The 27,514-nt window shown below is 38.5% G+C and overlaps 2 protein-coding genes across 4 annotated transcripts in view; one reads left to right on the forward strand and one right to left on the reverse strand.

Annotated features, from left to right (window-relative positions):
• Positions 1-27,514, forward strand: part of DOCK1 (dedicator of cytokinesis 1) — a 307,079-nt gene that overhangs the window by 108,718 nt on the left and 170,847 nt on the right. The gene's annotated exons all lie outside the window — the stretch shown is intronic.
• The window catches only part of FAM196A (family with sequence similarity 196 member A), a 51,393-nt gene that overhangs the window by 17,899 nt on the left and 5,980 nt on the right, over positions 1-27,514 (reverse strand). Inside the window, exons 2-3 of one of the 3 annotated variants that reach the window (XM_009277963.2) lie at positions 14,821-16,018; positions 9,764-10,445 (exon numbers count right to left, since the gene is read on the reverse strand). In XM_009277963.2, the coding sequence (XP_009276238.1) occupies positions 10,439-10,445; positions 14,821-16,013 (1,200 nt within the window). In that variant the 5' untranslated portion in view covers positions 16,014-16,018 and the 3' untranslated portion in view covers positions 9,764-10,438. Of the gene's footprint in view, positions 1-9,763; positions 10,446-12,009; positions 13,554-14,820; positions 16,019-27,514 lie in introns of those variants that run through there. The other 2 variants (XM_009277961.2, XM_009277962.2) reach the window with 2 other exon arrangements.

Genomic DNA, 27,514 nt, shown 5'->3' on the forward strand with positions numbered 1-27,514 from the left:
TTCAATTATTAAACTGTTTTTATCTCAACCCACGAGTTTTTCTCACTTGTGCTCTTCCAATTCTCTCCCCCATCCCACCGGGTGGGGGGGAGTGAGCGAGCAGCTGTGTGGTGCTCAGTTGCCGACTGAGGTTAAACCACGACGACTTTGTACTGAGTGAGATGCCTGGGAGCAAGGAGTTCCCCCCAAGCTACGACTCCAGTGGGCAATGACTTCACGTAAAAATAATTTCAGCATTAAGCCTTGCAGCTCATTTTACCAATCTTAATGTCTTGATTTTGGGAATGCTTCACTGGTTTAAGTATAAGAAGTATTACATTTTATAACTTGCTTCAGTCTCTCCCTTTTTTCATCTGTTCTTCAAGAAGGTTAAACTTGATTATCGCAAAGTTGTGCTGACCCGTCTGGTGTGTAAGCTAGGGCACCTCTGCTCTGCTGTGCTGCTACTTCAAGGTGTGGATGTGGCCGTAATGCCTAATCACCCTTGGGAAGAAGAAAGTTCATCAGCCTTAAAGTGAAATTGAGATCTAGTTACATTTTTGGTACTGAGGTGTGACCAAAAATTGTGAATATTGAACGAGAGGTTGTCGATTTTGCCCTTCTGGTTGTCATCTCTGTCTCCTGGCCTCATCCTGGCTCTCCTTGTGTGGTGTGGTCCCTTGGGTGCTCCTGTGGGCTTTTCAATGTGGAGTTTTGCATGTTTGTGCTGCAGTATGGACTGCTCGCTTTAGGTCTCCTAAAAGATGCAACATTTGGAATCTGCTGGTATTAAGATGTGAGGTGCAGTCAGAGGGCAGCACTTGGCATCTTTACCTTCTAATACAAGTTCGTTCTTGACATCCAGTTCTGACTTCCATGAATAAGACCCCACCAAATCTAGCCCCTTCCCCCACCAATCATCAACTCTCCATTTTTTCTTCAGTGATCATAGTAAGAAAGATGTTCTAGTTTATATTTGGAAAAATATTTATCTTGTGGATGCTGAAGGAAATCTTTTGGTTTAATTAGGTTGCTTTCTGGGTAATTGGCTAGAACCTGTACTACATTACGATTTTTTTTCCCAAAAACAATAAAGAAAATAGACTTGAGTAAGTGTGATTTTTTTTTTTTTATTATTATTATTTTTTTTATTAATCCTATCAGTATAGCAAAGTAAACACGGCACTGTTCATTCCTGGTTTGATGGGATGTATGCTGGTCTGCAGGAAGGGAACTTGAATGCATATACTGGAATGTTTAATCAGCTTCCCTGGTATTCATATTATTACTATGTTTCATACTACTTTAGCATCTAACGTGTTTTGATATACACTAACAAGAAGTCATTACTCTAATAGCTTCATTCTTTGATACCTTACATCTTGTATTTTCTGTTTTCATATGGATGTGCACAGATGGGCATGGTTAGTCTCGTGAATTATATGGTGCTGTATGGTCAGGTTCTGGAGAAAAGGATGGATACAGGTTAGTTGTGTTGCTATTTCTGCATCTAATTGGCTGTGTCACCTTGGGAAGGATTATCTCATCTCCGTACTCAGTTTTTCACGTATGCTTGCTATCTACATTGCATTTTATTTTCAGGAGGCTTTCATTTTATTGCCTTTCTTTTAGCATTCTTGGCACAACCTGAGCTTAACCTCAATTAACACTTCCAACTATTAAAATATTATAATGAAGACCAACCATTTTGCTGACATGGACTGGCAGTAACTAATAATAGGCTGCAATTTTCAGAGCAGCCTCAGGGAATTACACCCTCTAAATGCCTGTGAAATGCAGAATTCGTGCACCTGCTTGAGGCTTTTTTTTTTTTTTAAAATACCAACCGTAACATCAAAATCTTTGCATTTGAGTAGTTTTTTGCTCGTATAAATTAGAGACCCCAATGAGCTGAGAGAGGGAACCTCAGATCTGTATATGCTGATTTTTTTTCTATTGTTCAGTAGGTAGCTAGTGAAGGGGCACTAATTCAAGTATCCTGGACATCTATTAAAAACAAAGAAAAAAAATCTTACAAAGCGATTTGGAAGGACAGCTCTGTTACATCTGGATGTCTTCCCTTATCTGCTGGGATGTAGGGAATAATTCATATTAATTGAGTTACTTAATGGCATGATTTTACAGAAGTGGCTGTGCTTCAGAGTGTGTTTATGCTCTGATGGGTATGCTCTTTAGATGATACTGATGTTCATCACACTTCTGATGTATTACCACCAACAAGGAGGACAAATAAACTTCAAGAATTTTTTTTTGTTGATGATGTTTTTATTAAAATATACTGAAACAAATTATCTTAAGAAGGCAGTGGGCCTTTGAAGTGGTTTTGAAGTGACAGCTCTGGCCGCGCTGAATAGCTGAGGAAGTATAGGCCATGGTTGTCCTTAAGTCTCTGCATAAATGGGTATTGTATTTCCATGCATGGCCTAGTCCTGCTGGGACTGTTTATAGCATTGCTAGTTAAACACACTAATGTTATCTGTCTTCACAGAATGATGGTTTAAAAATAAATAGTCTGGTGGAGAACTTCTCAAAACCTTTGTTTCCTACTGTAAAGTATTACAGAGCTAATATTGCTAATAACTATGCTTCAAGAGAAAATTATCCATACTTACTATTACCATAATTTGCCTTTTGACAGAGTAAGATGACTTCACTGTGTCACATGTGTTTTAGTTGTCCTTACAACTTGAATAAGTCATGTTTTAGCTATGTAAACTGCAGGAAAATCACTTGTATATGTTTTGCAGGTTAAAATAAATCCTGCTTTGCCATATAGGTTTAGTCTAACCTAGGTAAGATTTGCCATTCTAGCTCGATGGGAAACCTCATATAAACGTATTTGTATCAGCAAAATCATGTTTCTGTTGGATTAATATCTGCCTCTGGTTCCCTTAAGAACTTGCATTCTGCCGTCAAACCAGCAGGTATGTACAGGTATAGAACACCTTGGGTCAGCCTTTGGCTCATATAAAGGTGTTCTGAAAAATCACTTGCCCAGTAGACCAGTAGAAAAATTGTTTTAGCCTTACTGCTGCTGTGTTTTCATTACATTCATAATTGCCAAATAGCAGTTTTCATTTATAGATGATAGCGGTACAGCCCGATAAAAATCAAGAGTAGTGTTGTGCTTTGGGCAGTTATCTTGAGGCTTTTTTGTTTGATGTCTACAGCTGGATGCAAACATTGAATTGTTTCATGCTTTTCAGAGGTATGTTGGATTTTGGTGTTTGGTTTTTTTTTTTCCTTTTCTCTTGTGTTTGTTGGCATTGCTTATTTGGTTCCCCAGTACAAGCCCTGGGAGCATCCTTGGTGTGTCTCCCCGTAAACATGGGCCCCTTACTTGTGTTTCAGAGGATCTGCTCCCCTTTATGTGACAAAGCAGGGGTTAGCTCCACCAGCAGTGTGGAAGTCCTTGGACTATTCACAGCAGCTAGAGAGAGAGGTGCTTCAGTGTGCCCTACATCAGGTTAGGTTTTCTTGTGCTGTGTTTAATTATGTTTGCAATAGATTGGATGTGTTACAATTACAAGTAGAATCCAACTCTTTGTTACTGCTCTGTAGGTCTTTGCAGAGACCCAAGAAGGGCTGTGGAGCTGTCTCACACCTCTAACATATCTACCCAGCTGGAAGCTGTTGCCTGAGTTTCTTAGCGAAGTCATACAGACTTGTAGTCAGGATTTGCCTTCATGGTGGTTCCTTCCCAGCACAGCTTTTCTGGGAACCATCAACATACTTATCAGCTGCAGCAAAGCTCAGTGCCTGTGCACTGGAGCACACGTTCAGAAATCCTATGGTAGAGAGCTCAAGCACAAGCCAGTTTGCTTCTGGGGTATGTTGGGAGCTGGGAAGTACTCACTGAGAACCGCACAGGTCTAAGCAATAACAGCTATGTGCCCCTGATCTGAATGTCACAGTGCCAGAGTGTGGCATTAAACCACGACACAGAGGCATTGGGTACTTGGACGCAACGTTATCCTGTCCTTCTTAGCTTAGATCCCTGAGGGTCAACATCAGTGGGGTGGTTTTCTTTAAGTAGTTACTGTGTGAGGATTAACTAAACCTTAATGAATACGGTTTTCCTCTCTCTGAGGAAAATGACAGCCTGTGAGTTGCAGGGAGTGTGGGAGGTAGCCCCCACTCCCTGGTAGGCTGGGCAGATGCGCAGTGGCACGGTTAGAGGGACCAAGGATCAGTCTGTACTGATCAGTGAGTATGGCCAGGCAGCCTCTGGCTGTCATCAAAATAGTGGGCAAGACCCTAGCTGTCATGCTGGGTACAAGTACGTTTTAACACAGACAAAAAAAAAAGCAAAAGAAACACTGAACAAATTCACTAACTAATTTTTGAAAGGTTATTTTAACTGACGGCAGAGGATGAAAGCAGAAATCCTCTGATGCTCTAAAATAATCAGAATCTTTTTTCCACTTTTTTTCCCTATCTGTCTTGTTATTACAGGGCTGATATTATTCATTTGGTTTCTGAAAATACTTTGAAATGTACAGAAGCTCAATGGTGAGATTTTTCAGACTGTTTCCAAGACAGTAGTTTGTTGTCTTTTACTGAATCCTGACAGTTGGAAGCAGATGACTAATTTTCTTTTTGAGGTATTTGCTCTGTGGGTGTATGGCATGACTCCCAAGACAGCAATTCAAGTGCTTTCACCCCGTAAATACATTTTATATTATACTCAGGTTAGTCAGGGAGTGAAGGGTTTTAAAAAAAGTACATATTTTAATAGGGCTGTCTGGTGATTTGAAAAAACCCACTGAGAATGGAGAGAATTAAAATGTATTTCAAGTGAAATCACAAAATCTTACAGCAATTAGGTACATAGAAGGTCTAGCGTCTCTCTTGAATATTTGTGCCTCTGTTGTCTCATCAGAAAAATCAGGAGGATAATTAAAATGTCAACTCTTTGTATTAATAATAACTAAGGGAATTTGTTTGCTCTAGCTGAGTAGCAACTCTATCGCTGGCGTATAATTCTTAGGCCAAACACTTCCAGCAGGTTATTGGGGAGCTCACTCCAGTAGTTATGCTAAGATGAGGTCTGTCTCTTTACCCTTTGCACTCTAAATCTCTCTGCTGTGACTTGCTCCTGACCTCAGAGCATTGTTAGTCAGATGCCCTGAGGCTTTTGAACCTGCAGCTCATCATCAGGTCTGCTGCACCTGTCCTTTTACTGCAGCTTCGGAGCATGTTATGTTCCTCTTCCGAGTTCCCATTCCTCTTTCACCCCCAAATCCACCTAATTTTAAAATTAATTTCTTCTGCATGTAATTTTTGGGACTAGCTGGGGCACTGTGTTCAGTGGTGTAGTCATCAGGCAAAAATCCCTGCCTCACAACCTCCCTGTTGCTCCTACCCTGAGCTGAATTGTTTCTCAACTCCAGAGTGATTATTCAACTCCCTGCACTGTGGCTAATAGCCCTTCATCAGCCACAGCACAGAGATTCATAACTGCACAGTTTTAATGCAAATGAAATCCTCTCAACCAATCAGACCAAAGGGTATTTCATAGGTATGAACTAATAGTGCGTTTTCGGGTGAATAACTGTATTAAAACACAACACCGTGGATTTTGCTTGACTTGGACTTTTAAATTAAGACGACTGCTAACAGGCGTTGTTTCTAGAAAGGAGGGAAGATAGGAGAAAAAAGAAGTCTGTGTTATTTTTTCATAATTTCAAAGTGATTGAGATTTCAGTGCAAGCTGAAATACTCTGTGTGCATTATAAATACACAAGCCATACTAGATGCCAACCAAAGAGCTTGTTTAAAATTCTAAATATTACGCAGTAGCATAAAATCAAGAATATGGAGTACTATTGCTGACCACTGTTCTTGCTGATTGTGTACTACTTGCAAGAAGGATGGGGAATTGTATGGAGAAAAAAACAGCAGGAAGGACCCTGGAAGTGCTCAACTCTTTTTCTGTTGCAGCTCGAATAACTTTGCAGGTCTCAGTACTTTCTATTTTCTCATTTCCTTAAATAATGGTAGTTTGAGATTTCACTGCAGTACAGGAGAATCTGTAGAGCAGCAGTTCGGCATTTGCTTGAGCTTTGTACACAGATGCTCAGAAAGCCTCATCCCTGGGAATTTTTTCTGAGCTTGTATGGATGACAATGAAGTAAACAAATCTCTTCGCATTTACCAAAGAAATGACCTAAGTCATGCCAGGTTGAACTATTCCGGAGTGTAAATTGCCTTGTTAATGTCAAAATACCTCTGCTCATCTCTACAATCTAGTCTCTCGTGCTGATGAATTATTAGACCACACTCAGCTTCTATTGCATCTTCTCAGGATATTGGAACTAAGAGAAAAAAACGGTTGTATACCCAACACAGTGCTGTCTGTCGTCTTCTGGTTTGTTCATGCGGCAAGTGACATGGTGAAAAACATTATCCATCATCATCTTATTAGTAAAAGAGGGCTAAGTACAGCTGGACATGTTTGGAGAGATTTCCAACCTCCCTTCGAACAGTAGTTTTCCTTCTTGGTTGACCTGTGACACAGCTGATCCCTATGCTGCTGCTCCATGAGATGCAAAAACAAACCATCACAATAAGTGGCTGCAAAAAGCTCTGAATTGTCCCAGTTTCACTGAAGTATTCTATGGAAGAAATGGTTCAATGACAGGGAAGAGTAACCTAGTGCTGACTACGGACAACAAATACCTGCCCATGCCCCTGTGTTGGACTGCTCTGCATATTTTTACTTGGTTATCTATTTACTCATCTATCTTCAAAATTCCTCTGTATTTGCAAAGCCCAAAATGAAGTCATTAAGAGAAGTTACGGAAGAGTATAGACCTCCTTAATTTTTTCAAGGTCTGAGCAGTTTCTGGATCTGTAATTAAACAAAGAAGCCAGCAGTGACACAGAGGTGGCACGCAGGGAGGATGGACAGACACATGCCTAGGAGCTCCTCTCTTAAAAGATGTTATCCTCCAGTTTCTGAAATAGTCCACAGGTATTTGAATCCAGCTCAACTCTTCATCGTCTCCGATGCTTGCTTACCCTCAGTTCTGTGAATGTGTTGCAGAGGAGATTTTTTTAAGACTGAACTGCATGTTTACGTCTTAATTCTGGAACCTGGGAGCCTAAACAGTTTAAAAACAAAATGCCCCTCTCCAGACAAGTCTTTTTATTAAAATTGTCCAGTCAAAATCCATTTTTCCCTAGTCAGGGTAAGAGGTAAGTATATCTTTGTGTAAGCACAGGGGCTCAGAAGTAGGTGTCAATTAGAAATCTGGGGATTAATCTCTCAGCAAACAAAGAGCAGTGAGAAATTTGACACTATAAAGCTCATTTTGTCTCATTTTTACATGACTGGATAGGTACCTGGCTCATTGCTCTGTCTCTTTGGATTCTAATACTACCGAGGGTCAAAATGCAGTTATTAAAGGATTATTCTAATTGTGTAAAGTGAAAACTGGTAATTCAGTACCTGAGTAACATCCTCTTTAAAAGACTGATTTAGCAGAAAAACTCTCCTTGCAGGTATGTAATTTGGACAGCTCAGTGACAGTTGGAAAAGCTTCCCTTATGATCTGCGGTAATGCATATGGATATATTTAGCAAGAATGTAGTATGCTTACACTTTTTTTAATCATTCATTATGAGACTTCATCAGTGTTTCCAGATTTTGAATTGTGGAAATTTGCTTTTATTACAACTTTGTGTCACTGCAGCCAATCTGATGGAAAAGTCCTGAACCTTAATTTCACTTCAAAGTCTGAAGTGTTGCTGAACCCTGCTGAGGGAGTTGTGGTGGTGAATGATATTTCATCGTGTTTTTAAAGTCTATTGAATTGCAACTAGATATAAATCAAATTATTTTTCTGAATACATCAAATACTTTTTCTTTGAATTGTGCCTGTACAGTATATACAGATAAATACTGGAATATATTAGCAAAATAAGTTACATTTTCTGAGACTTAGAATGTTCCTAGTGTCATTTTTTGTGAGAAAACAGAGTAAGCATTAAAATCAAGTAACTTTGCTAAAAAGATTATGTTTCTTTTTGTTTGTTTGGTGTTTATTCCACATACTGGTTGTTGCTAACAGTTCACTTTTCATTTTTGTTCATCATTGTTTGCTTGTTGAAAACCTCCTACCACTATATTCCTAACAAAGGATGTTTAATAGCTGTAAGCTAGCTATGACAGGGGGGTTATTTAACACAGTGCTCTTTATCTTAAATGTTATAGTATCTAGGTACTCTGAGTACATCTGACATATGTTCCAGGAATGTCTGTGAACTGTGAAAGTTTGCCGTTTTTATTCACCCTGACAATTTGAGCTGAAGCTTTGATTATGATCAACAGAATAAATTTGTCAAACTAATGAAAAATCCTATCCAAAGTATAAATCTCATCGTTTTGAAGGTCTATGAAATACTGTCCTATGAAATACTCAGGTTACCTGCCCTTGTAGATCTATACTCCAGATTGTTTTTTAGTGATCTAATTCAGAAAAAGTGTAGTATGAGGTTAAACCTTGGGTGATGCTGGATCTTGTACCTTGAATGATACTGGATCTTTTAATGATTGATCTTATATAATCAGCTTTCATTTGGGGTTACTGAGAATTTTAAATAAGAGGGCTCAAGGGTGTTCAAGTGGACTGACAGTAGGTATTGAAATAGTCTCCATTAGGAAATACACAGTTTTGGCATATAATGAAACTGTTCCAGTGATGAGGTATGTCGAGCTGTGAGAGGCGTTAGTGTGTAGCGTATTGCTCTGCCATGTCTGCTTGATTTGTGCTTGGGGAAAATACAGAAGGGAGAAGGCTGGACTACTGTTTCATAGCTTGGAAAACCAGGTTACTTATGGTGAGGGCAGGTAAATGGACTTTTATGGCGTCTTAATACTTAGCCTGCTTTCCGGGAAGAGTAGGTGAGCATCTGAGTGATGGCTGAGGGATGAGCTGTAATTGGGAAATGAGCACAGGGCAAGGGGAGAGGACCTGTCATGGGTCCACCTGCAAAGAATTTGTCTTAAAACTGCTTTAGTGACTTAACGGAAAAGCATAAATGGTCATGGAATGCATTTTGCTTGAATATGGCTCAAAGTTTAGTGTGACACAGAACACCTTTTGGGCAATGACAAAGCCTGACAGTTCAGCTATTAATTATTAGAATTAACTGTATACTTACAAAAAGAAAGGGAGTAGTTATATGAATGGCTGTAAGAAAAGGAAGAGAAGGGTGTTCTGTTGCTGTTGGAACTAGAAAATAAAAACTGCTACTATAGTAGTCAAATGCTTCACTCTAAGACTGATCTTTGTGGAAACAGCAGAGAAAATGGTATGTATGGATTAGATTTTAAAAAGAACACCCAACCATCCACTGGCCCAAGGATTGCAAGATCCACAAAGCACTGATTTGTGCAAAAATTATTTCTTTTCCTTGACTAAGGAAGATGCATCCAAAGAGATTTCCTGTCTCTGCCTTAGGTGAATTGTTACAATCTCCAAGGTGTCTTGGTACATGTATGTTCGAGAAAGATCTGTAAACGGTCCATGTTCTGAAATACAACAGCTGTAGTGAGGATAAAGAAATGAGAACGTAGGAGGTGGTTTCAGGTAGAGTAATAGTCAGAATGAATGTGACCGCTCCAAAGGACAGGCAAATGGATGTATGTAGAGATCACAGAGTTGAAAATAAAGGTAGTCATTGTAGTCCTTTTCCAAAGACTCCTGTGACAGTCTCTTAAAACCTGGTGGCACTCAGTATATGATACAATTTGTGCATCACAGATGGAATTTGTTGTATTCTTTCTGGTTTTCCTATATTTATTTGTAGCGCAGCTGTCTTCTCCTGTTAAGCTTATCTATCTATTGCTTCCCTCCATTTCCAGGTTTTCTCTTAGAAATGATTTTCTTAAACTTTTCCTTTGCCATGTCTGTAATTGAAAAAGCAAAACAAAACCAAAGGGGGGGGGAATCCTAAATGAAACCATGTCATACTATTTCTGCAGCTAGCACATTTACTTCCAATGGCTGTGCTTTCAGAGCCTATATTCTTTAAGCTTTCTTTTCTCCTTATGTGAAATAAGGAACTCCCCAGTTTTAAGAGTATTGGCTTATGTGTGTAGATGGATTGAGTTAGACAGCAGAGGTTGTTACTACCTTTACTTGCTCTGTCTCCTTTGTCTGAGCTGAATAGCTGGACTGGACTTGAAGTAGCTTCTGAAAAGGAGAAAAGCAAACAATCTAGGCAATAATTGCTTTGGCTATCTGACTTTCATTTGCCATCATTCCTGAGTCAGGATGATAAGTTTATGCTCAGCTCTTGTGACCTTGAGGATGATTGCTTGCAGCATTTTTAAGACGGAAGTATTTGGGTGAGGATGCTTTCTCTGTACTGGGTGAAGCTGTCCTCTCTTCTTTGGTTCAAACGTCCATCCAGACACACACTGTGTGGTTTATTTTCTGCTTAGAAATGATAATAAGAGACACAAATATCCCTTATTCATTGGAAAATGTGAAATGACATTTAAATTCCATCCATGAGAATATGTTCTTTCAAAGCCTCTGCGAAGGAGCCTGGGACTGCTCGTTTCATGAACGTTTGCTGAGAGCTCTTTAAATTCCTGAACCACTGTCGACTAATAAATGCATATAAATTATCTCTGAAACAGGTTCATTTAACTCTTGTCTAATATGTAGCATTTGGCCTGTCAGAGTCAAAATACTGTGACTTATTTTTGTATGGCAAATTGAGTACTTTGTTTATTAAAATTGCTCATTTGTTATATAATGAGAAGGGCCTAGATTACTTTTCATGGTAAGGATTTAAAGGGCAGGTCATTGGTGTTCTCCAGCTGCAAAATATTTTGATTATCTGTTCATCTTCTGTTATATATTTCATAGGTGGTAGTTAGGTTTTGGAATTAGTGACTTGCATTTTGCTTTCAGTCCTGTTGGCCTTAGTGAGGCTCCATACAGAGCAGAATTTGGCTTGCTTAACTGAATGCACTGTATCTGAATACAGACAAATATGTCTATAATTGATACAGATTGCTAATAGTTTACTAGAAGATAAAGCAAACATCATTTGGAGCATGAAACTGGTTTTGTGTTGTAAAGCTGCACCTTGCATCATGTAACATTCTACATTTTTTCAACTTTGAGCTGGGAGTCTTAATTGAAGCTGTAGCTCTGTTACTTTTATTCATGCATGACTTAACACAGAGATCGCTGAATGCCTTTTGCTGTGACGTAATTTTTTTTTTTGTAGAAGCTTCTACATAATAAGGTATAATTACCATTTTGCCAATATTTAGTAAATAATGATACACATAAGAAATACACAGTTCTAATGATTTCCTTTGATACTGGGGGGGTCATAGGCCCGTGACAAAGATTTCTACCCCATCCCCAAATCTACTATGTGTTATTTAGATAGATCTAATGCATTAAAATTATGCAGTGCCTGATGGTTTAAGAGCTGTGTTTCATGATGGCCCGAATTTTGCATTTTGTGACCAATAAATGGGGCCTGATCCCAGGCCAGAGGAAGAGAGAGGTCATGTTGCACCCTCAAAGTCTCAGATTTGGCAGAGCGACGTGAGCCCTCAGCTCTGTCAGATGTTAGAGCTGCTCTGTGTTTCTCTTCTCCTCCGGTGGTTTTTCCCTTTCTTTTCAGCAGAGTTGAGTTCTGTATGTTGTTGCTAATTGCAGATAATGTAGTACTGACATTTTGAAAAGTATACATAGGTGATATCCACCCAAAGGATGATACTGCTATCTTCAGAGATGCTGATACAGTTTTGCAGGCATAGACTCATTTAGTGATGAATTGCAGTAATAGCAGTTCAAGACCTACAGCATATTAGTGAAAATGAATCCACTGAGCACTAGTCCCACGGTACTACAACAGCACTTAAAGAACACTGATTTTCTTGAAAGGAGAAAAATCTGATTAAGAGATTTAGCTGCGGATTTTGGTTTTTGTTTTGGTTTTTTTTGTTGGTTTTTTTTTTTTACCAGCAGTGTGTTATTTGTATTTGTTTCTTGATGTATGTTATTGTAAGGAATTTAATATACATAAGAAAACCAGGAGAGTGCCATAAACACGGAACATTGTTTTCTGTTTTAGCAGATGGAAGACTCATATGTGCTGCAATAAGCAGAGACGTAGCAGTAGTACTGCTTTTAATTTCTTGTTATAAACTGACGTAACACCTGGCTATAAAAGAAAAAAAAGATGAACATGCTAAAATTGAGAAGATACGTAATAGTGTACACAGTGGTGGGTCTCTGTGGCAAAAATGTTGTAGAAATGAATGCAATAATTGGAAAGAATTATCCTAATAAAAGGATGGGGCAACCTATTATTGAAATAGTTGTCTAATTTGAGGGAAATAGGGATAAAGACAGGCTTCATGTTAATAATGCGTTGGTGCTTTGCATGAGAACAGAGTGTTCTTTCAGCTCTGGAGTGTGATCAGTGGAGGACAGAAATGTCCTAAGCATAATGCTAGACTCCTTTGTGCAATCTCCTTTAAAATCACCCAGGAGCTAGAAAATTAGAGGGATCTGGAACACCAGAACTCCTAAACCAGGAGAAAATACGCCAAGTATGCATATACCTTCTTTCTTCCTTCCCCATCTCTACATCCTTCATGTCTAGCTGGGAGGGGGCATGTTTGGGACATGCCTAGAGCATATAGAAAAGTAGCTGAAAGCGGCTCCAGGTGGAAACCCTCTTCTGCTCTCGGTAAGTTTTAAGGCAGCACCTTTGTATGTCGTTGTGTTTACAACCCCCCATCTGAAATCTTACTTTCATTTGTAGACACTTTGCTTCCAATTTTTTATAATTAACCTCGACCACTGGTGTAACTGCCACTGGTTACAGTTAATGTCAAAGAAACATTAAAACATTTTAATTGTCTCTTCCACATACCACAACATGTTTGAAAAGATTTCAAAATGTGTGATGTATCTTTAGATGGTGATTTCACCATTGCTGGGGAACCTATGGCGGGGGAAAGTAAAGGAGTGCTAATAAATAGGCTCTTTTTGGTCAAATATAATGTAGTCTTGAAGACTCTAATACTCAAGTCTGTGTGTATAAGAGGCAGTAGAGATATTCTGAAGAACCGGGGTTTATGGATAGTTCCACAATTTTAGGGCTAATATAGGCTACAGCTTTGTCAGGTTGACAACTACAGAAGGATTATTTGAAGATATGAGCAATCATCGATACTTTGGGCAAGATCTCTTTTGTGCTGAGGGCAGGGATACACTCCTAATGTTAAAATTAGGGTTTAAATGGGTCTGCTTATGTGAGAGCAATAAAAAAAAAAAAGTACTTGCTGCACCTGTTGCTCTACTGTCTTTGGGAAAAGATGAAAATTTGATATATAAGTGTATGGAGGAAGCACTGGTATTTGTAGCAGATGACTTTGTGGGTAGATGCGTGTGTTCATACACACAGGGTTCTTGATCAGATGATGAGTTATGATGAAGAAATATTTTTCTATATTTGTGATTTGACAAGCAACATGCCACTTCTTTCCAATTCTCTTGCGGTTTCTGTAAGTTAAGAAAGTCAGAGGAATACTTTTTCTGAATAATAATTTAAAAAAAAAAAAAAAAAAATCAGTAAGCCTGTGTTGCTTTCAGCTATAGATCAAGAAGTTTCCCAGTCTGACGATTCAGGATTTGACGAGGTATTCTAAAAAAACCATAACCAGCTGTAAAATAAACTAAAAATGCTAAGGCTGCGTTGACAGCATTGTCCAACAGCTAAGATGATTTTTTAATGAAAAACATTTTGAATTTTTAGGATTAACAAGATGATTTCTACATTCCTGGAGAGAGAGTTGAATTACAACTCTTAAGATGTACCTGTTTGACTCAAATGAAAACATATGCTGCTTCAAATAGCACGAGCTACTGGTTTCTAATTTTAAAATCCAGATTTCTTCTGACAAATTATGATTCAATTACAGAAGCATTTAAAAACACACAAACAGCACACATACATTCTGAGGTGCATTCATTGAATAAAGATAAGCGAACTAAGGCAAGTAAGTCTGCAAAATGCTTGTTAAGGTAATATAAGAGATGGGTTGAACTGTCTAGGTAAAGGCTAAAGACTGTACTGTGTTATAGTAACTATTATTTGTAATGCCTTACAGGTTGATTTAAGTGATGTAAGTTAGGGATAAACAAAATTTTGTTTCTTTATGCTTGAGTTTTTCATGTGTAGAGTAGTGTGAATGCTGTAAAGACGACGGATATTCAAAGTTTTAATTTAATTTCCTTCAGAAAGAAATATCATTAAAAATTCAGAAGATGAAAGTAAAACACACAAGATTCATATGCCATTAATGGAATTATATTAACAGTTGTAATAATATCCCTTAATCTTAAAAAGGTAAGTCTCTTACAGAATTAAGGTTTTTCTGCTGCTTTTCATGCTGTGTGAGCTATTACAGTTAATACAAGTTGCTGATGTGAAAGCATCCTTGCTAACCCTGTTTGGAGAGCGGCTCGTTCTGTGCTCGTTAGAAAAGGTACAAGAAGAGATATTATAGGTCTTCGTTAAATAACTACTTAATTACATCCTAGGACAATCAGATACCAAATCTGTGAATACCGCTGGCAGGTTTCCCTAGGACTCGCCTCTAAAGCAGCAAAACTCAGTCTGCATGAGAAACACAACGTGTAACGTCTTGGTGTGCTGCGGAGGAACGCGCAGCGGCAGGTGCAAATTTACATTAGCAAATTCAAGGGCAGGACTTGTTAGAAAAGGCATTTAAAACAGCTTATACTCATTTAAAAAGCTTCTACTCACCCTTCTCTGTGAGCTTCTCCTTTCTCTAGCTCCTGTATAACACCCAACAACACTTTTATGGTTTCCTGACTAGAGCTGATCAAATTTTCCATCATCTGAAGCTGCGCTTTCAAGTCCACAACTTCCGTGTGAGGCACGATTTGTTGGCATTCCCCGCTCACCGCGACGGCCGTCTGGCAAGGCTGGTTCTCCTCCATAGGCGAAACGTTTATCTGAAGGGTCTGTTCGTTACATTCGGTGGCTTGGCACTGTGCCTGCAATGAGCAGGCTTGAGCATCTCCTGCCTGGGGCTGAACACCGTTCAGGTGCACGGTCCTCTTTTTGTCCTCCTCAGCTGTCGGGCACGGTGACCAGTCGGTCTCAGCCGCGAGATTTGTCAGGTCGGGCTGCGAGGCGTTTGAACTGGATGCCGGTAAATAAATGGTGGCCACTTCAGTCTTGAAGACCCTCCCGTGGAGGGGCTGGGTGGCCTCCTCACTCCCCGGCCACCCCACTGCCTGTTTCCCTCGGCTGGGTGGCCGGTCGGCGGCAGGCTCCTCCGAAGCAGGGTCGGCTGAGTTTGGGGGAGGAGGAGGCGGCTCTTTGGGAGAGCTGTGCAAATCGCTGCTTTTCCAGGCCTCAGCCCCGTTGTCACGAGATCCCGCGTTGGTGCGCTTGTTGATGTGGGAAATGAACTCCGCTGTCTGCAGGCTGCCGGTCTTCTTGGTCCACTGAACGGCCTCCCCTGAGCTTCTGCCGTCTTTGTCCTTAACATCTATTAGAAACCCGTTGTTTTGACTCTTAAAGGTATCGACAGTCGAGGCGCTTTTAAGAATATTCCCTTTTTTCCGGTCCAGAGGAAAGGTCTGGTAACACTTTTTAAGATCAGGTGAAGTCTGAACTCCTGTGCTCTTGGTGACGTTGGGTATTGACCTCCGGGCAGGCACTGTCATGTACTTGCGATAAGCCGTTTTATAGGAAATGGGCTTGGCTTCTCTTTTGTCAGGATCCTGTGTAGTGGACAGCTGTTTGTCCCTCTGCTCATTCTGGGCCTCGCAGATATCTTTAAATCTCACCTGGAGGGCTTTGTTTCGTTTCTTAATCTGCCGGTTGGGATCCAGTGCGTATTTCATCTCCAAAGCGAGTGAAGCTGCTGGCTCAACTTCGCTTTCCGAGGTGGTGAGTAAGCATTTGCTGGGCTCCTTACTCACCATGATGCCTGCATGCAAAAACAGTTCAAAAAGCCTTGTGTTACAACAGAAATGCTACTTTCCCCCCCAGGTTTGCAATATTTGAGCTAATTTCCTTGGCTTTGACTGAAATGGCTGCCACTCGCAACCTTTTTGCTCAATTCTCATAATTAAGTCCTAGTGCTTCATATTCGACTTTGTCCTTTTGCTAGAAAATCGTACCTTTTATCTCGATTTGTTAACACCTGCTCCTCAGAGACGGTAAAGGTATGCCATTCCTGGGTTACAGGTGAAGTAGTAGGACTGGAAGCAGGCTGGGACTTCTGCTGGGTCACAAAACGCCCTGCTAGTGGGGCCCAGTTTTTGTGGTACCCAGAAGTTTTTTCCAGACCCCTTTTCAGAGGACTGGCACCATGGCTGTCATGCTGGGTGTGCTAGCTTGGCACTCGGACTTCACTGCAAGGGAGTACGGGCTCTCAGGAAGCAAGTCGTCTGAATTTACTTGATAGTTAATAAAAAGTATAGGGAAAATGAAAAACACGTCTGTACAAATAAAGAAAAGTCTAGAGCACTGACCACCTTAATGCTCCTTTAATGCAAATGTTTAGCAGCATGCTTGCTTACAAAACATGTTTCTTCTGTGTAATGTACTCTGCATCTTTGTAAGAAATGAATTGGTCATTAGAGGTGTCATTATTTGGATTTTTTTTAAAAATGTACCTCATAGCTAAACCTAAAACCTGGATATAGATTAATTATTATTAGCAACTGGTTGGTACTGCTGTATGCATAAAATTTATGAACTACTGAAGTTTGTGGAAGAAGTCAGCAGTGCATCAATTAAGGTTTTGCTTCAAATGCAAAACAACCCATCCTTTACTAGAAGCAGTAATGTGTCTTTATAATAGAGCTTCTTATCCCAAAGGATCCTAAAGCACAAAAAAAAAAAAACCCTTACAAAAAACCTATGATGATTCACAGAAATGACTTAATCTGCTATTGAAATATAAGCACCTCCTCAAGGATGAAAAGATGCCAACTGCTTAACACAGCACGTAGCAAAAAAACCCCAACAGCTCTATCGCTGTACAGATCATATGGGATCTGTAGTAATTGGATAGTTGAGACCTCATTTTTACACCTCATTTGAAGTTGTCAGTTTTACTCTCCTATTGCACAAATTTCTCCCTAATGCTGAGATTTACTGAATTACCAAATTCCCACTTAATCCAAGTATTCTGCATGTATCTCCTATTTAAACACCAATGTACCCTCAGAAGTACTCGGAGTACAATGTAAAATGAGTAAAGGGACTTTCAGGTATGGTATTTGAAATACATTTTTAATTAAAATTCTTTTGTCTATTAAATAAAAAATGTGAAACTCTTGAAGAGTTAAGTGCTACAATAGGTTATGTTTTATAAAGTCAACTCAGTGGCACAAGTGGGTGAATCCTTATGACTAGTCTATATTTAGTTTTAATTTAAGAAAACATAATGGAGAAATCATTTTCAATGGAAAACTGAATGTTTATGGGTTTTTAAAAGGAACAGTAACATTTCCCAAAAGTTATTAAGACACATAAATATGCATGGCTGACAATTTGCGTACTGCGAGATTGGACTTCTGGGTTATCAACTTGCTTTCAAAAAATCTAATGCAAATGTGTCATTACCTGATTTTTTTTTTTTTCATGTTTCACTTCCCTGGTCCCAGTAATTTGCAAACAAGTAACTGAAATATTCTGGAGTCTGCCTAGTTTGCCTTTTTCTATCTAACTTGTCAGGTTCAGGTAGCGGTGAGTGAGCAGCAGTCATTTTAGAAGGGGAAATTTCTATCTGAATCTGTGTGATGTAGAAAGTCTGTAGAAAGCAAAAAGGGGGAAGATTCAGGACAAAAATGTTCAAATAATGGACCAGATTGCTAGATACTAGTTTTCAAACTATATATGTATATACAGACCCAGTACCTGATACCAGGGTGACTAAGCCCCTCTTTTGGGGGAGAATAGATTATGAAATGGAAATGCTAGAGAGAAGCCTTTCATACATGATGTACAAATACAGAGAAATTTGGGGGGTGTGTGTGTGTGTGTTAATTAACCACATATGAATGTCAGGAATCTTTTGTTCAGTTGAGACCCTGAATGAGGAGTCAGTTTTGCTTTGCGGGGAGTATTAGTATCCTGTACTGGCTGTTTTGGGCTGTCTTTTAATGTTTGCCGAGTGAAGTTATGCCTTTATTTGACAGACATTCTGCATATGGAGCCCCACTGGTTCACAGCTTCCAAAGATGGTGATGGTAGGAAATACAGACATACATCCATCTGTCTGTCTATCTGTCTATCTTGGGGTGGAATTTTGGAATGCTTTAGTGAATAATGAAGTGCCTTATAAGATACGAACCTGATCCATTAGCCTGCAACTGGACAGACATTAGTTTTAGACACAGCTAAAATATGTTGTAAAAACTACTGTCAAAACCAAAAACTCTGCACTTTCATTAATGTAGAACTACTGAAAGCAAATCTTCCATAACGGTCTGGTATATTAATGAGTTTACAAAAAAACTAAATAGAGTAACACAACCGCCATTATATCCATTAGTTCAAATCTGCTAATGTGAGTTCATGCACTACTAAGAAATTGTAGCAAATATGAAATGTTGCATTTACAAAGATGTGAAATATTCAGTAATTATGTCTGAAAAGAGGGCACACATTTCTACCCATAAAAGAGGCTTACAAAAATTGGTTGTTAGATCTGAAAGTCACTTATTACAACCATCTCTTAGGATACCTCAGAGTTGTCAAAGTGATTTTTCTGGCACTTGGTTACTTGACAGTAGGATCCACTAACATACAATTATTGTAAAGTATTGGCTTGATATTTTATGAGTGTACCTCTGATCTGTCTCAATTTTCAGATTATTTGTGATACCACTTTAATCCTATGATCTTTGGGGCTGCCGGATCACTGGGTCTCTTTGGAATGACTTAATAGATGGAATTAATGGAGTCCATAACCCAGACGAAACCAGGAGTCTGGTGATATTCTACAGAATAGAAATAGATAAATGGGATACTGTATTCTGTGATGCAGTTAATTTTAAGCATGTCTTTAATAGCCAATAAATTTATTCTTCAAAAATTGCTTGTCTCCCTTTCCCAACTGCACAGGCCTGATTGATTTAGCTAATCTATTTTTTTGTATTCCCACTAGTAGCTCGGACTAATAATTTTATAGATATCTGTGATTAAGAATGACAACAACCAAAAGAACTAAATTTTTTTAAGCCTTACTCGGATCTCGGTGTCTCCAAGGAGAACTATATGTGCACATTTGATAAAAGAACGGTTGAGCAAACGGTTGATTGCAAGTTAAATATTTAACAAGGAAGAGTTTACATAATACTTTTTTGTTTTGTTTCATTTTTGTTTTGGGCAAGGTGTTGACTCCAATTTTGGCTTATTTAGGCATTAGCATTTACAGTGTCGTCTCCTGGGAGGCCTTGCTTAATCGTTCAACGTGTACTTGAGGTCAGACCGGTGCTAGAATTCTGCCCTCTTTCCGCTGAAGTTAGTGCCAACAATCCTACTGATTTCCCGGGGAACGGGAGCCATGCCATGGGCACAGCCTGGACCCAGACTGGGAGACTGAAAAAGGAAATCTCGTTGTAATGTGTTTCCTTTCCCTGCACTACTTATGTGTAATTCTGCTGCCCATTACTCATCTCGGTAGTGTTTTCTGGAACACAAGGCAAGGCTGGCATACACAAAATGTGTGGCTGTGAAATGTGATAGAAGCTGCAGGATTTTTGGATACTTAGGAAACTAAAGTTTCTCAGTTTGCATGAGTACTGCAGAGTTTATGGCTTAGTCTGTCAGGGGGCTAATAAAGGCTTTGAATTTGAATTTTAGTTGCAGATGCCAATTAAATACAGATAATAGATTTAAACTTTTTGTCTGTAGTTACTCTAAACAAACCCTGATTGCATGAGATGATTTGCTAAGCTAAATATTTAATCACAGAGCTTATTTTTCAGTTTTTAGCCTTGTTTATAAACTTCTGGCTGATTACCCTTAAGCAGTCTTCCCTTATGTTTGAATATGGAAATAAACTATTAAATAATAACAGTAATAATAAAGTGATGCACAGAGCAGCCTTAAGTTAGTACAAAATCTTCAGGGTAAGTTATGGAAACCACCTTCTTTATTATTTCAGGTTCTCCATAGCATGTTTTAGTCAATTAAATAAATCCTTCCCTTTCAGTTCTCCATTTATTGATGCTGTCCAGATTTCTTCCCCTCAGTTCAGCAATGCAATGGGAATTTCTAGGAAGGAGACCTATTTTATGTGATTCATGCCTCATAATGAGGAGCGGCGTGTTCCCAACAGTCCTGTTCAAGTCTGTGTCAGCAGATAAAGCTTAGGTACATAAGTAAATCTATGCAGGACCTCCACTCTTAATCCAAAACTCTGCAAAGTCACTGCACTACAAGGCGAATTATAGTGTTGAATTTCCAGACTGATTTGTTAATGAAGGAAAAGGAGATTTGTAGTTTACCTTATAATTTAAATTTTATTTGTCAGTTTTATGATACAGAAGTATACTCAAAGACTAAAATGTGTTAATAAGCAGAGTGGAGTTAAACTTTTCAAGTTCCAAATGCAGATGAAAGGCATAGATTTCAGTCTCTGTATTTTCAGACCAAATGAAGGCTTTAGGGATGCAGCTGTAAACTTCTGTGCACGTATTAAGAGCACACAGGTTTTTTGTGCATGTATGTAATAGCTTAAAGGAAAAATAACGCAAGGGATTGCAAATAATTGGGCTTTACCACGTAAAGGAAGGCTCATTAGTGATCTGCAACATCTTTAGGCTTCTGAATATATCGAGGGTATACTTTCTCATGAGAAATCCCTGCTGCCTCATATGCCATTTTTATATCTCTAAATATTATCATAAAATTTAATAATGCATTTGTTTTTCAAAAACTGTTTGATGGCTTTTAGTAATCTTGTAAGTGTATACATGGAATATAATATACTTCTATCGTTAAAAATAGACATTTGAAAGAAACTTGGATTTACTTCATATAAACAAATACAATATAGAAGCCTATTCTATGTTAATTCTAAATATACCATCGTGTAAACCAGTGATAGCAACCTGAGGATATTTTACATGTAATCTAAATGTTTTTCTTAATTTTGAGTTAAATAGACTGCTTCTAATATGTTATTTCTTCGATTTTCAGACATTTTGACTTCATTAATTTAGGAGTATTTTCAGCCTTTTAAAAGGAATCCAATTGTTAGATTAACTGCCTGTGTTGTTATGATACAAACTTAAAAATTTTGTATTTTTATTCTAAATATTAATAAGCAGTGTCCAGTAAACAAAATAGTACTGATAAAAATGTTGGAAAATATGAATGATCTTAGCCAGTTATTAATTATTAGTTGTTTGCAGAAACTTTTCCTCTGTTACAAATTTTTATAGAGTTTTAATACACAAGTATGAGGATAAAAGACGACTTCTGGATAAATTAAAGGGTGCAGGTATGCCCAATTTTTGTGGTGTAAAAAGTACTGTTGACTGTTATTAGGAAAACCCCCCAATGTATCTATTGACACACAAAACTGATGTGGTAGACCAGTCTGTCTTCCTTTTATCAGAATTGTTTGTGTACAATAATAGAGTTAGCAGTGCTGGTAAATGTCAAACTAGTGGGTTTTTTTAAATCTGTTTTGAAGCCCTTAGGCATTGAACTTGAATTTTCTCTCTCCTGAACTTCCTTATTTATTGCTCAATACTGAATTCATTCTTACTGCTGCATTTATGTATTCTGTATTTTATCAAGTAGAGGGTGAATTGTCCTAGCCTTGCAATCTTCCTGTTTTGAGAAGTTTGCACCACTTCAATAAATTACAGAGCATTACTACCATTTGCCTAAATCGGTGCTTTTCAGCCTGTGGTCCAGAGACGCTTGGAGATTTCTCACCTACGTTATTGCTGTGCATACCAGAAAAGAAAGCTCCTGTATGCTCCCTAGCAAAATTACAGTTTGTGAAGGGGGGGTGTTATATTTTCACTGAAAAAAATTAAGAGGTTCCACAGACTGAAGCAAAGTCTACTTAGACTGATCCTTTATTTTTTAGTTATATTCTCCTGCAAAAACCAGCTTTGGTATGCATTATTGCACTGTATACTACAAACATTTGGTAGAGTTGTGATGGTTCTTAGCACAGTTTCAAAAAATGGATCTATCGATCACCTAGTTGCAGTGATGACATATGATAGATTCGTAATTGCCTTGAAAGTCTTCCTTTGGAATAAACATGATCATATGGCATTTGATTTGTCCTTTTTTTTTTTTTCTCTCCCATCCATTGGTGGGCTCTGTAAGAATGAGGTATAAAAAGCATATCCTAGCTAATGGCTGAGATAGACAATAAATGCCTTTAAATGCTCTTGTGAGCTTTAGCTTTAGAACTAAGTGGCAACAAATAAAATGTATGATTTAATAAGCCCATAAAATTTTAGGTAAAACGGGAATCTATTGTAGGATAAACTATTTAAAATTTTCCTTACAAACAAAACAATTTCCCTGAATGCACAAGCTGGTATATGCTATTTTCTATAATTTAGACATGTCTACTATGCATTCTGAACACAAATTTTAATAATGCTTAGGTTTTGTTGCTTCCTATATTGTTAAATGCATAAAATTATAAAGAATCCATTCAACGTGCTAAAATTCTGTACAATAAGGGTTTGACATGTCTACTATGCATTCTGAACACAAATTTTAATAATGCTTAGGTTTTGTTGCTTCCTATATTGTTAAATGCATAAAATTATAAAGAATCCATTCAACGTGCTAAAATTCTGTACAATAAGGGTTACTTTTCCCATAATATGTTTGTGCAACTACTAGTAACACTAACAGGAGATCTGCACTTGCATTAAAAACAATATAGACCCTTGTGGTCTGAGTTAATAACTATTAACTTCATATTGGAACAAATGCAATGTCAAAAGATATTCCCTGTCAATTCATAGTGTTGTTATAATGCCAAACATTTGCTGGGATTTAGCGTACTGGAAAAAGTAACATTACTATTAAAAGAATTATGCTTATTTTTCTTACTGTGCTATGCACCTACTGCTACTATGAAAATCTGAGTAAAGGTTTATTAGCTTTATTTTGCCATGTAAATCTGTGCAACTCTTTGTCAGCGTTACAGCTGGTACTCGCAGTATAAGGATGCTGCTGAGGATGTGTGCTAGGAGAATCACAAATAGTTCTGCTTATACTGTACTGTCTTCCAAGAGTCCAAAAGCCAGCATAGTTTCACTGGAAGGCTTTTTCATTTTTATGGGACTTTCTGTTAAATAATTTAAATAACGAGCTGTTAAAAACAAGAGCTTAAAGACAGTTCCTTATCGCCATTATTGTTGAATACTAACTTTTCATTGTTCTTAGTAAACATCAATAGTTTTTGTGGGTGTTCAAGAAGAAAACCAACCACCAAATGACAGGAAAAAAAGCAGTTCTGTTCTTTAGCTTTGGCCAACAGGTTTGCAAAACTGTCAGACCTCCAGAGCATGTGATCTGGGTGCGAGGGACTGAGAACATGTCCAGACTGCAAGCATCTACATCAACTGCAGCTTATTTTCTTTTTCATCATAGCTTTTCAAATGTTGGGTAAAGAGGAGAAATGAGATGAGTGGGTTCCAACTCCATGCTTCCGTCTTGCATCCTCAGTTTTGCTGTGCGGGTCATGGAAAGGTGCAGTGCAAGGTATGCGGATCAGACCATTCCACTGGGAATGCAGATAATCTCATTGTATGGAAAAAGTGTGTTGTAGTCTGTGCTAGAGCTTACTACAAATGGGAGATGACAGACATGAATGACTTTCCTGAGGTCAGTAGGTTGTAAGGCATCAGAACATTGTCAGCTCTTTCTATTTGGATTAGGATTACATGTAGACAAGCCTTGGGAGGGTGTGAAGTGGCGCTAAACAATGCGGCTGGGTAATTTAGTTCTAAAATCTGACATCGTTAGTAGGATGTTAATTGGTGAATAATATCAGTCTAGGAGATTTGTATTTGCACTCCAGTGCTGTCAGCAGTCACCAGGAAATAAAGGCTGTGTAATTTTCACCTTCCTGAGGAGCATATTTGTGAACAGTTTCTGGTTTCAAGCAGGTTCTGGTTCTGGCTCTGGTGTAGTTGTAAATTATCAATGTACAGTTAGACCTGAGCGTGCTGATGTTGGTGAAAGACGAGAGAAGTGCACGAATCAGTTTGACTTCTGCTAAAGCAAAGGCTTGTACAAAAATGAGCATTAATTACCTAAAAAGAGTGTTGTTAGAGCAAAAAGCTGTGTTTTAATTGCTGTATTGCAAGTGAATAATAGTCCCTAATGTTGCAAAACTTCTTTCGTAAAAGCTGGTTCTAAGATGCTTTTGAAATAAGTAACGTGAAGGAAGAGCCAAACTCTGATGTGAGGGGAAGTTGTCTTAAATTTGAACATCAGTGTGAATGCTCCAAATTTCAACTCCCAAAGTCTCAAGTTCTCCTCAAATATGAGGACTCTGGGAGAAGTTGATGGGTAGCACCAGTGCAAACGGCTCATTCCAGGTCACCAGGGAAAACGTTTTTTGTTCAATGTGGGAAGAACTGTGTGGAGAATGAAGAGGGAAGCAATGAGAGTGTGCAAAGATGGTGTGGAGATGTTGAATAAATTGCTTCCAGGTTTCAGGGACCTGGGACAATGCGGAGTAAGATCTCGAAAGAAACATTCTGGTGATGGTGTTTTAGGATGGGTTACTTGTGATATGGATGATTAGGAAGTGTTAAAGTTACAATTAGAGATCCTCTTAAGAATATTCATATGCCCCTTTTGTCAGAGTTCTATACTCTGCTTGTCTGAAGCTGCAGGATCATGGCTGAGAACTCCCCTATTATTAATCAGAATTGCCTGATAATGCTCTAGGCACCAGAACTGTCTACTAGACAGATAATTTGCATCACGTTTATTGTGGCTTTGTGTGTTTTTATACTATCACAAAGTGTGAATGCAAGAATATAACACATTATTCTCACCAGCTTGCTCAGCTAGGACTACCTAAAATATTCACACATTCATCTTGAATTCAGTAACTTAGGCTCAGTCTACAGAATGGATCAGTGTTATCGGTGTTAGCAGGCAGTTCAAGCATAATTTCTGCTGAATTACTCTCTTCAGCATTGGGATGTTTTTTCTGTCTCTGTCATCTCCTTAGAGATATTGCTGTGTTTTATTTGCCAATGGCCTTGATAAACAAAAATGTATTAAACTGATCCACAAGTTGAATTTCTTTACTTGTGGATATCTCCTCATTCATTTCTGATTGTATTTTCAGAAGAGAATAATGAATATAATAACAAAATGGGCATGAACAACCAATTACTAATGATTTGAAGGAGAGATTGGGCTTGCTGTAGATTTTTTTTTTTCCTTACTCATGTATAAATACACAAACATTAGTGATTTCACTGAATTGTCTCTTCTTCCTTCCCCCAGGGAGAGCAGGCAGTAACTAACCAGACCAAAACTACTTCTCATGTTACTAACTTTAAAATACAGTCCTGAATTTACACACCTGCTTAAGTGGTTTTGTATGGAGCATCATAGAGCCTCTGTTTCAGTTTTTAAAAGTAATTTACACCATGGTTGGGCTGTATAACTTGCATCAGCTTTGACCTCACCGACTTGTTCCAAGCCACAGCATCATAACTCTGGCATGAGCATTGGCTGCTCTGATTTTCTGGGAAGCACAAAGCAGGCTTGGTGTGGTTAAGCTGGGGTATTACCGATACCCAAACTACCCCATTTAAATACAGTTTGGATATAACCATCCACGCCGTGGTCACAGTGGTGGGCTGTCACACCTGTGTTTTGCTTTGTGTGTCTCACTGAAATTTAACAAGACTTCTTAGTCCTGTGGCTTAGGTCACTGTGGAAGTGGGATGGAAGTATTGAAGTTGTATAGGTCTTGTAATTCTGGTCAAAGCTGGGTCTAAATACAAAATGACAATTTTTAACTAATTGGAAATTGTGCTGGACATTTTTGGCAGTAAAGCAAAGATTCTACAGCTTTAAGTGCTGTGGCTATGACTTGTTTCATAGGAGTGTCTCTTGTATGACTGAATTACTAAGTGTCTGCATTTTTCCTGGAGGTTAGAAGAAAATGAAGAAGGGCAGGTATAAAACAAGTAGAGAAGGAGGGAAGAGCACAAAACAAGTAAATCTTTCTTTGTAAGCTTTTGACACTTCCTCCTTACTTAGACCATATGGAATGATCTTCCTTTGCTTTTGTTTTTAAGATGGTTTAATTTTGTAACTATGTGGGCTTTATTTACAAGCATGCTATAGCAATCATGGATAGGCAAAAATAACACAAACCACTTGCTTCTCTTCCCCATGGATGTCATAAACATGAGTTATGGTTGGGATTTTACCAGTATTATTTCAGTACAAATAATGAGGAATTCCTGTACCAGGTAAAATGGAAGTAAAAGTAAATACAGAGAGAGGAAAAAGTCTTTGGATGGTGTAGACTGCTTAAAAAAAATAAGTTAATGGTCTCTCTTGAGATGGTCAGAAGACTTCAGCTTTGCATCCAAAAGGAGCAGGATGTCCAAGTAGAAACCCATACGGGAGAAAGCATTCTTCAGCACACAAAAATGATGCTGAAAAGGGACCATACAGCTGAGGCAGACAGCACTTAAAGGAAAAAAAAGTTTGCAGAGGGTTTCCACAATGTTCATTTGTTGTAAGAAGTCAGTGTGCCAGGCCATGCGCTGTTTCTGCAGATCTTGTTAAATCAGGTGCAAAAGCCACATGCTTACATGTTCTTTGTCCACCATATAACTGCATTTTTAGCCTGTTTAATGAAACTCTGGTGTTAGATGAGGATTTTAGAAACCAAACTGGTAGCGTTCCTGCAGGAAAAGTCAGTGCAGTGAATGGTTTATCTTAACACTGTTGTAGTCCTCTAGTGAAATGTTCATTTTTGCGTGTCGCTGGCCTATTACTCCATTCTGCTCTCCTGAACATTAAGTACTGGATTATGAGTAAATACTTTGGTTTGTTTTGCTTCTTAGTATTCAAATATTATTTTACTAGTTGTTGTTTCTTGCATTGAAAATTAATACTAAGGTCTCATTTCAAGTATTAGAAATTTCCATGTAATTTGGCTGCACTTAGCCATACAGTTGAATTTGTAACATGTACATGAGCGCATTGTGGGCAAGCATATTACTGGTTACAAATGACTGCTCATAGAATCATGGAATCGTTTAGGTTGGAGGAGACCTTTAAGATCATCAAGTCCATCGATTAACCTAGCGCTGCCAAGTCCACCACTAAACCATGTCCCTAAGCACCACATCTACATGTCTTTTAAATACCTCCAGGGATGGTGACTCAACCACTTCCCTGGGCAGCCTGTTCCAATGCTTGGCAACCC

The sequence above is a fragment of the Aptenodytes forsteri genome, unplaced genomic scaffold (assembly GCF_000699145.1).
Source record: "Aptenodytes forsteri isolate BGI_AS27 unplaced genomic scaffold, ASM69914v1 Scaffold15, whole genome shotgun sequence".
Taxonomy (NCBI): domain Eukaryota; kingdom Metazoa; phylum Chordata; class Aves; order Sphenisciformes; family Spheniscidae; genus Aptenodytes; species Aptenodytes forsteri.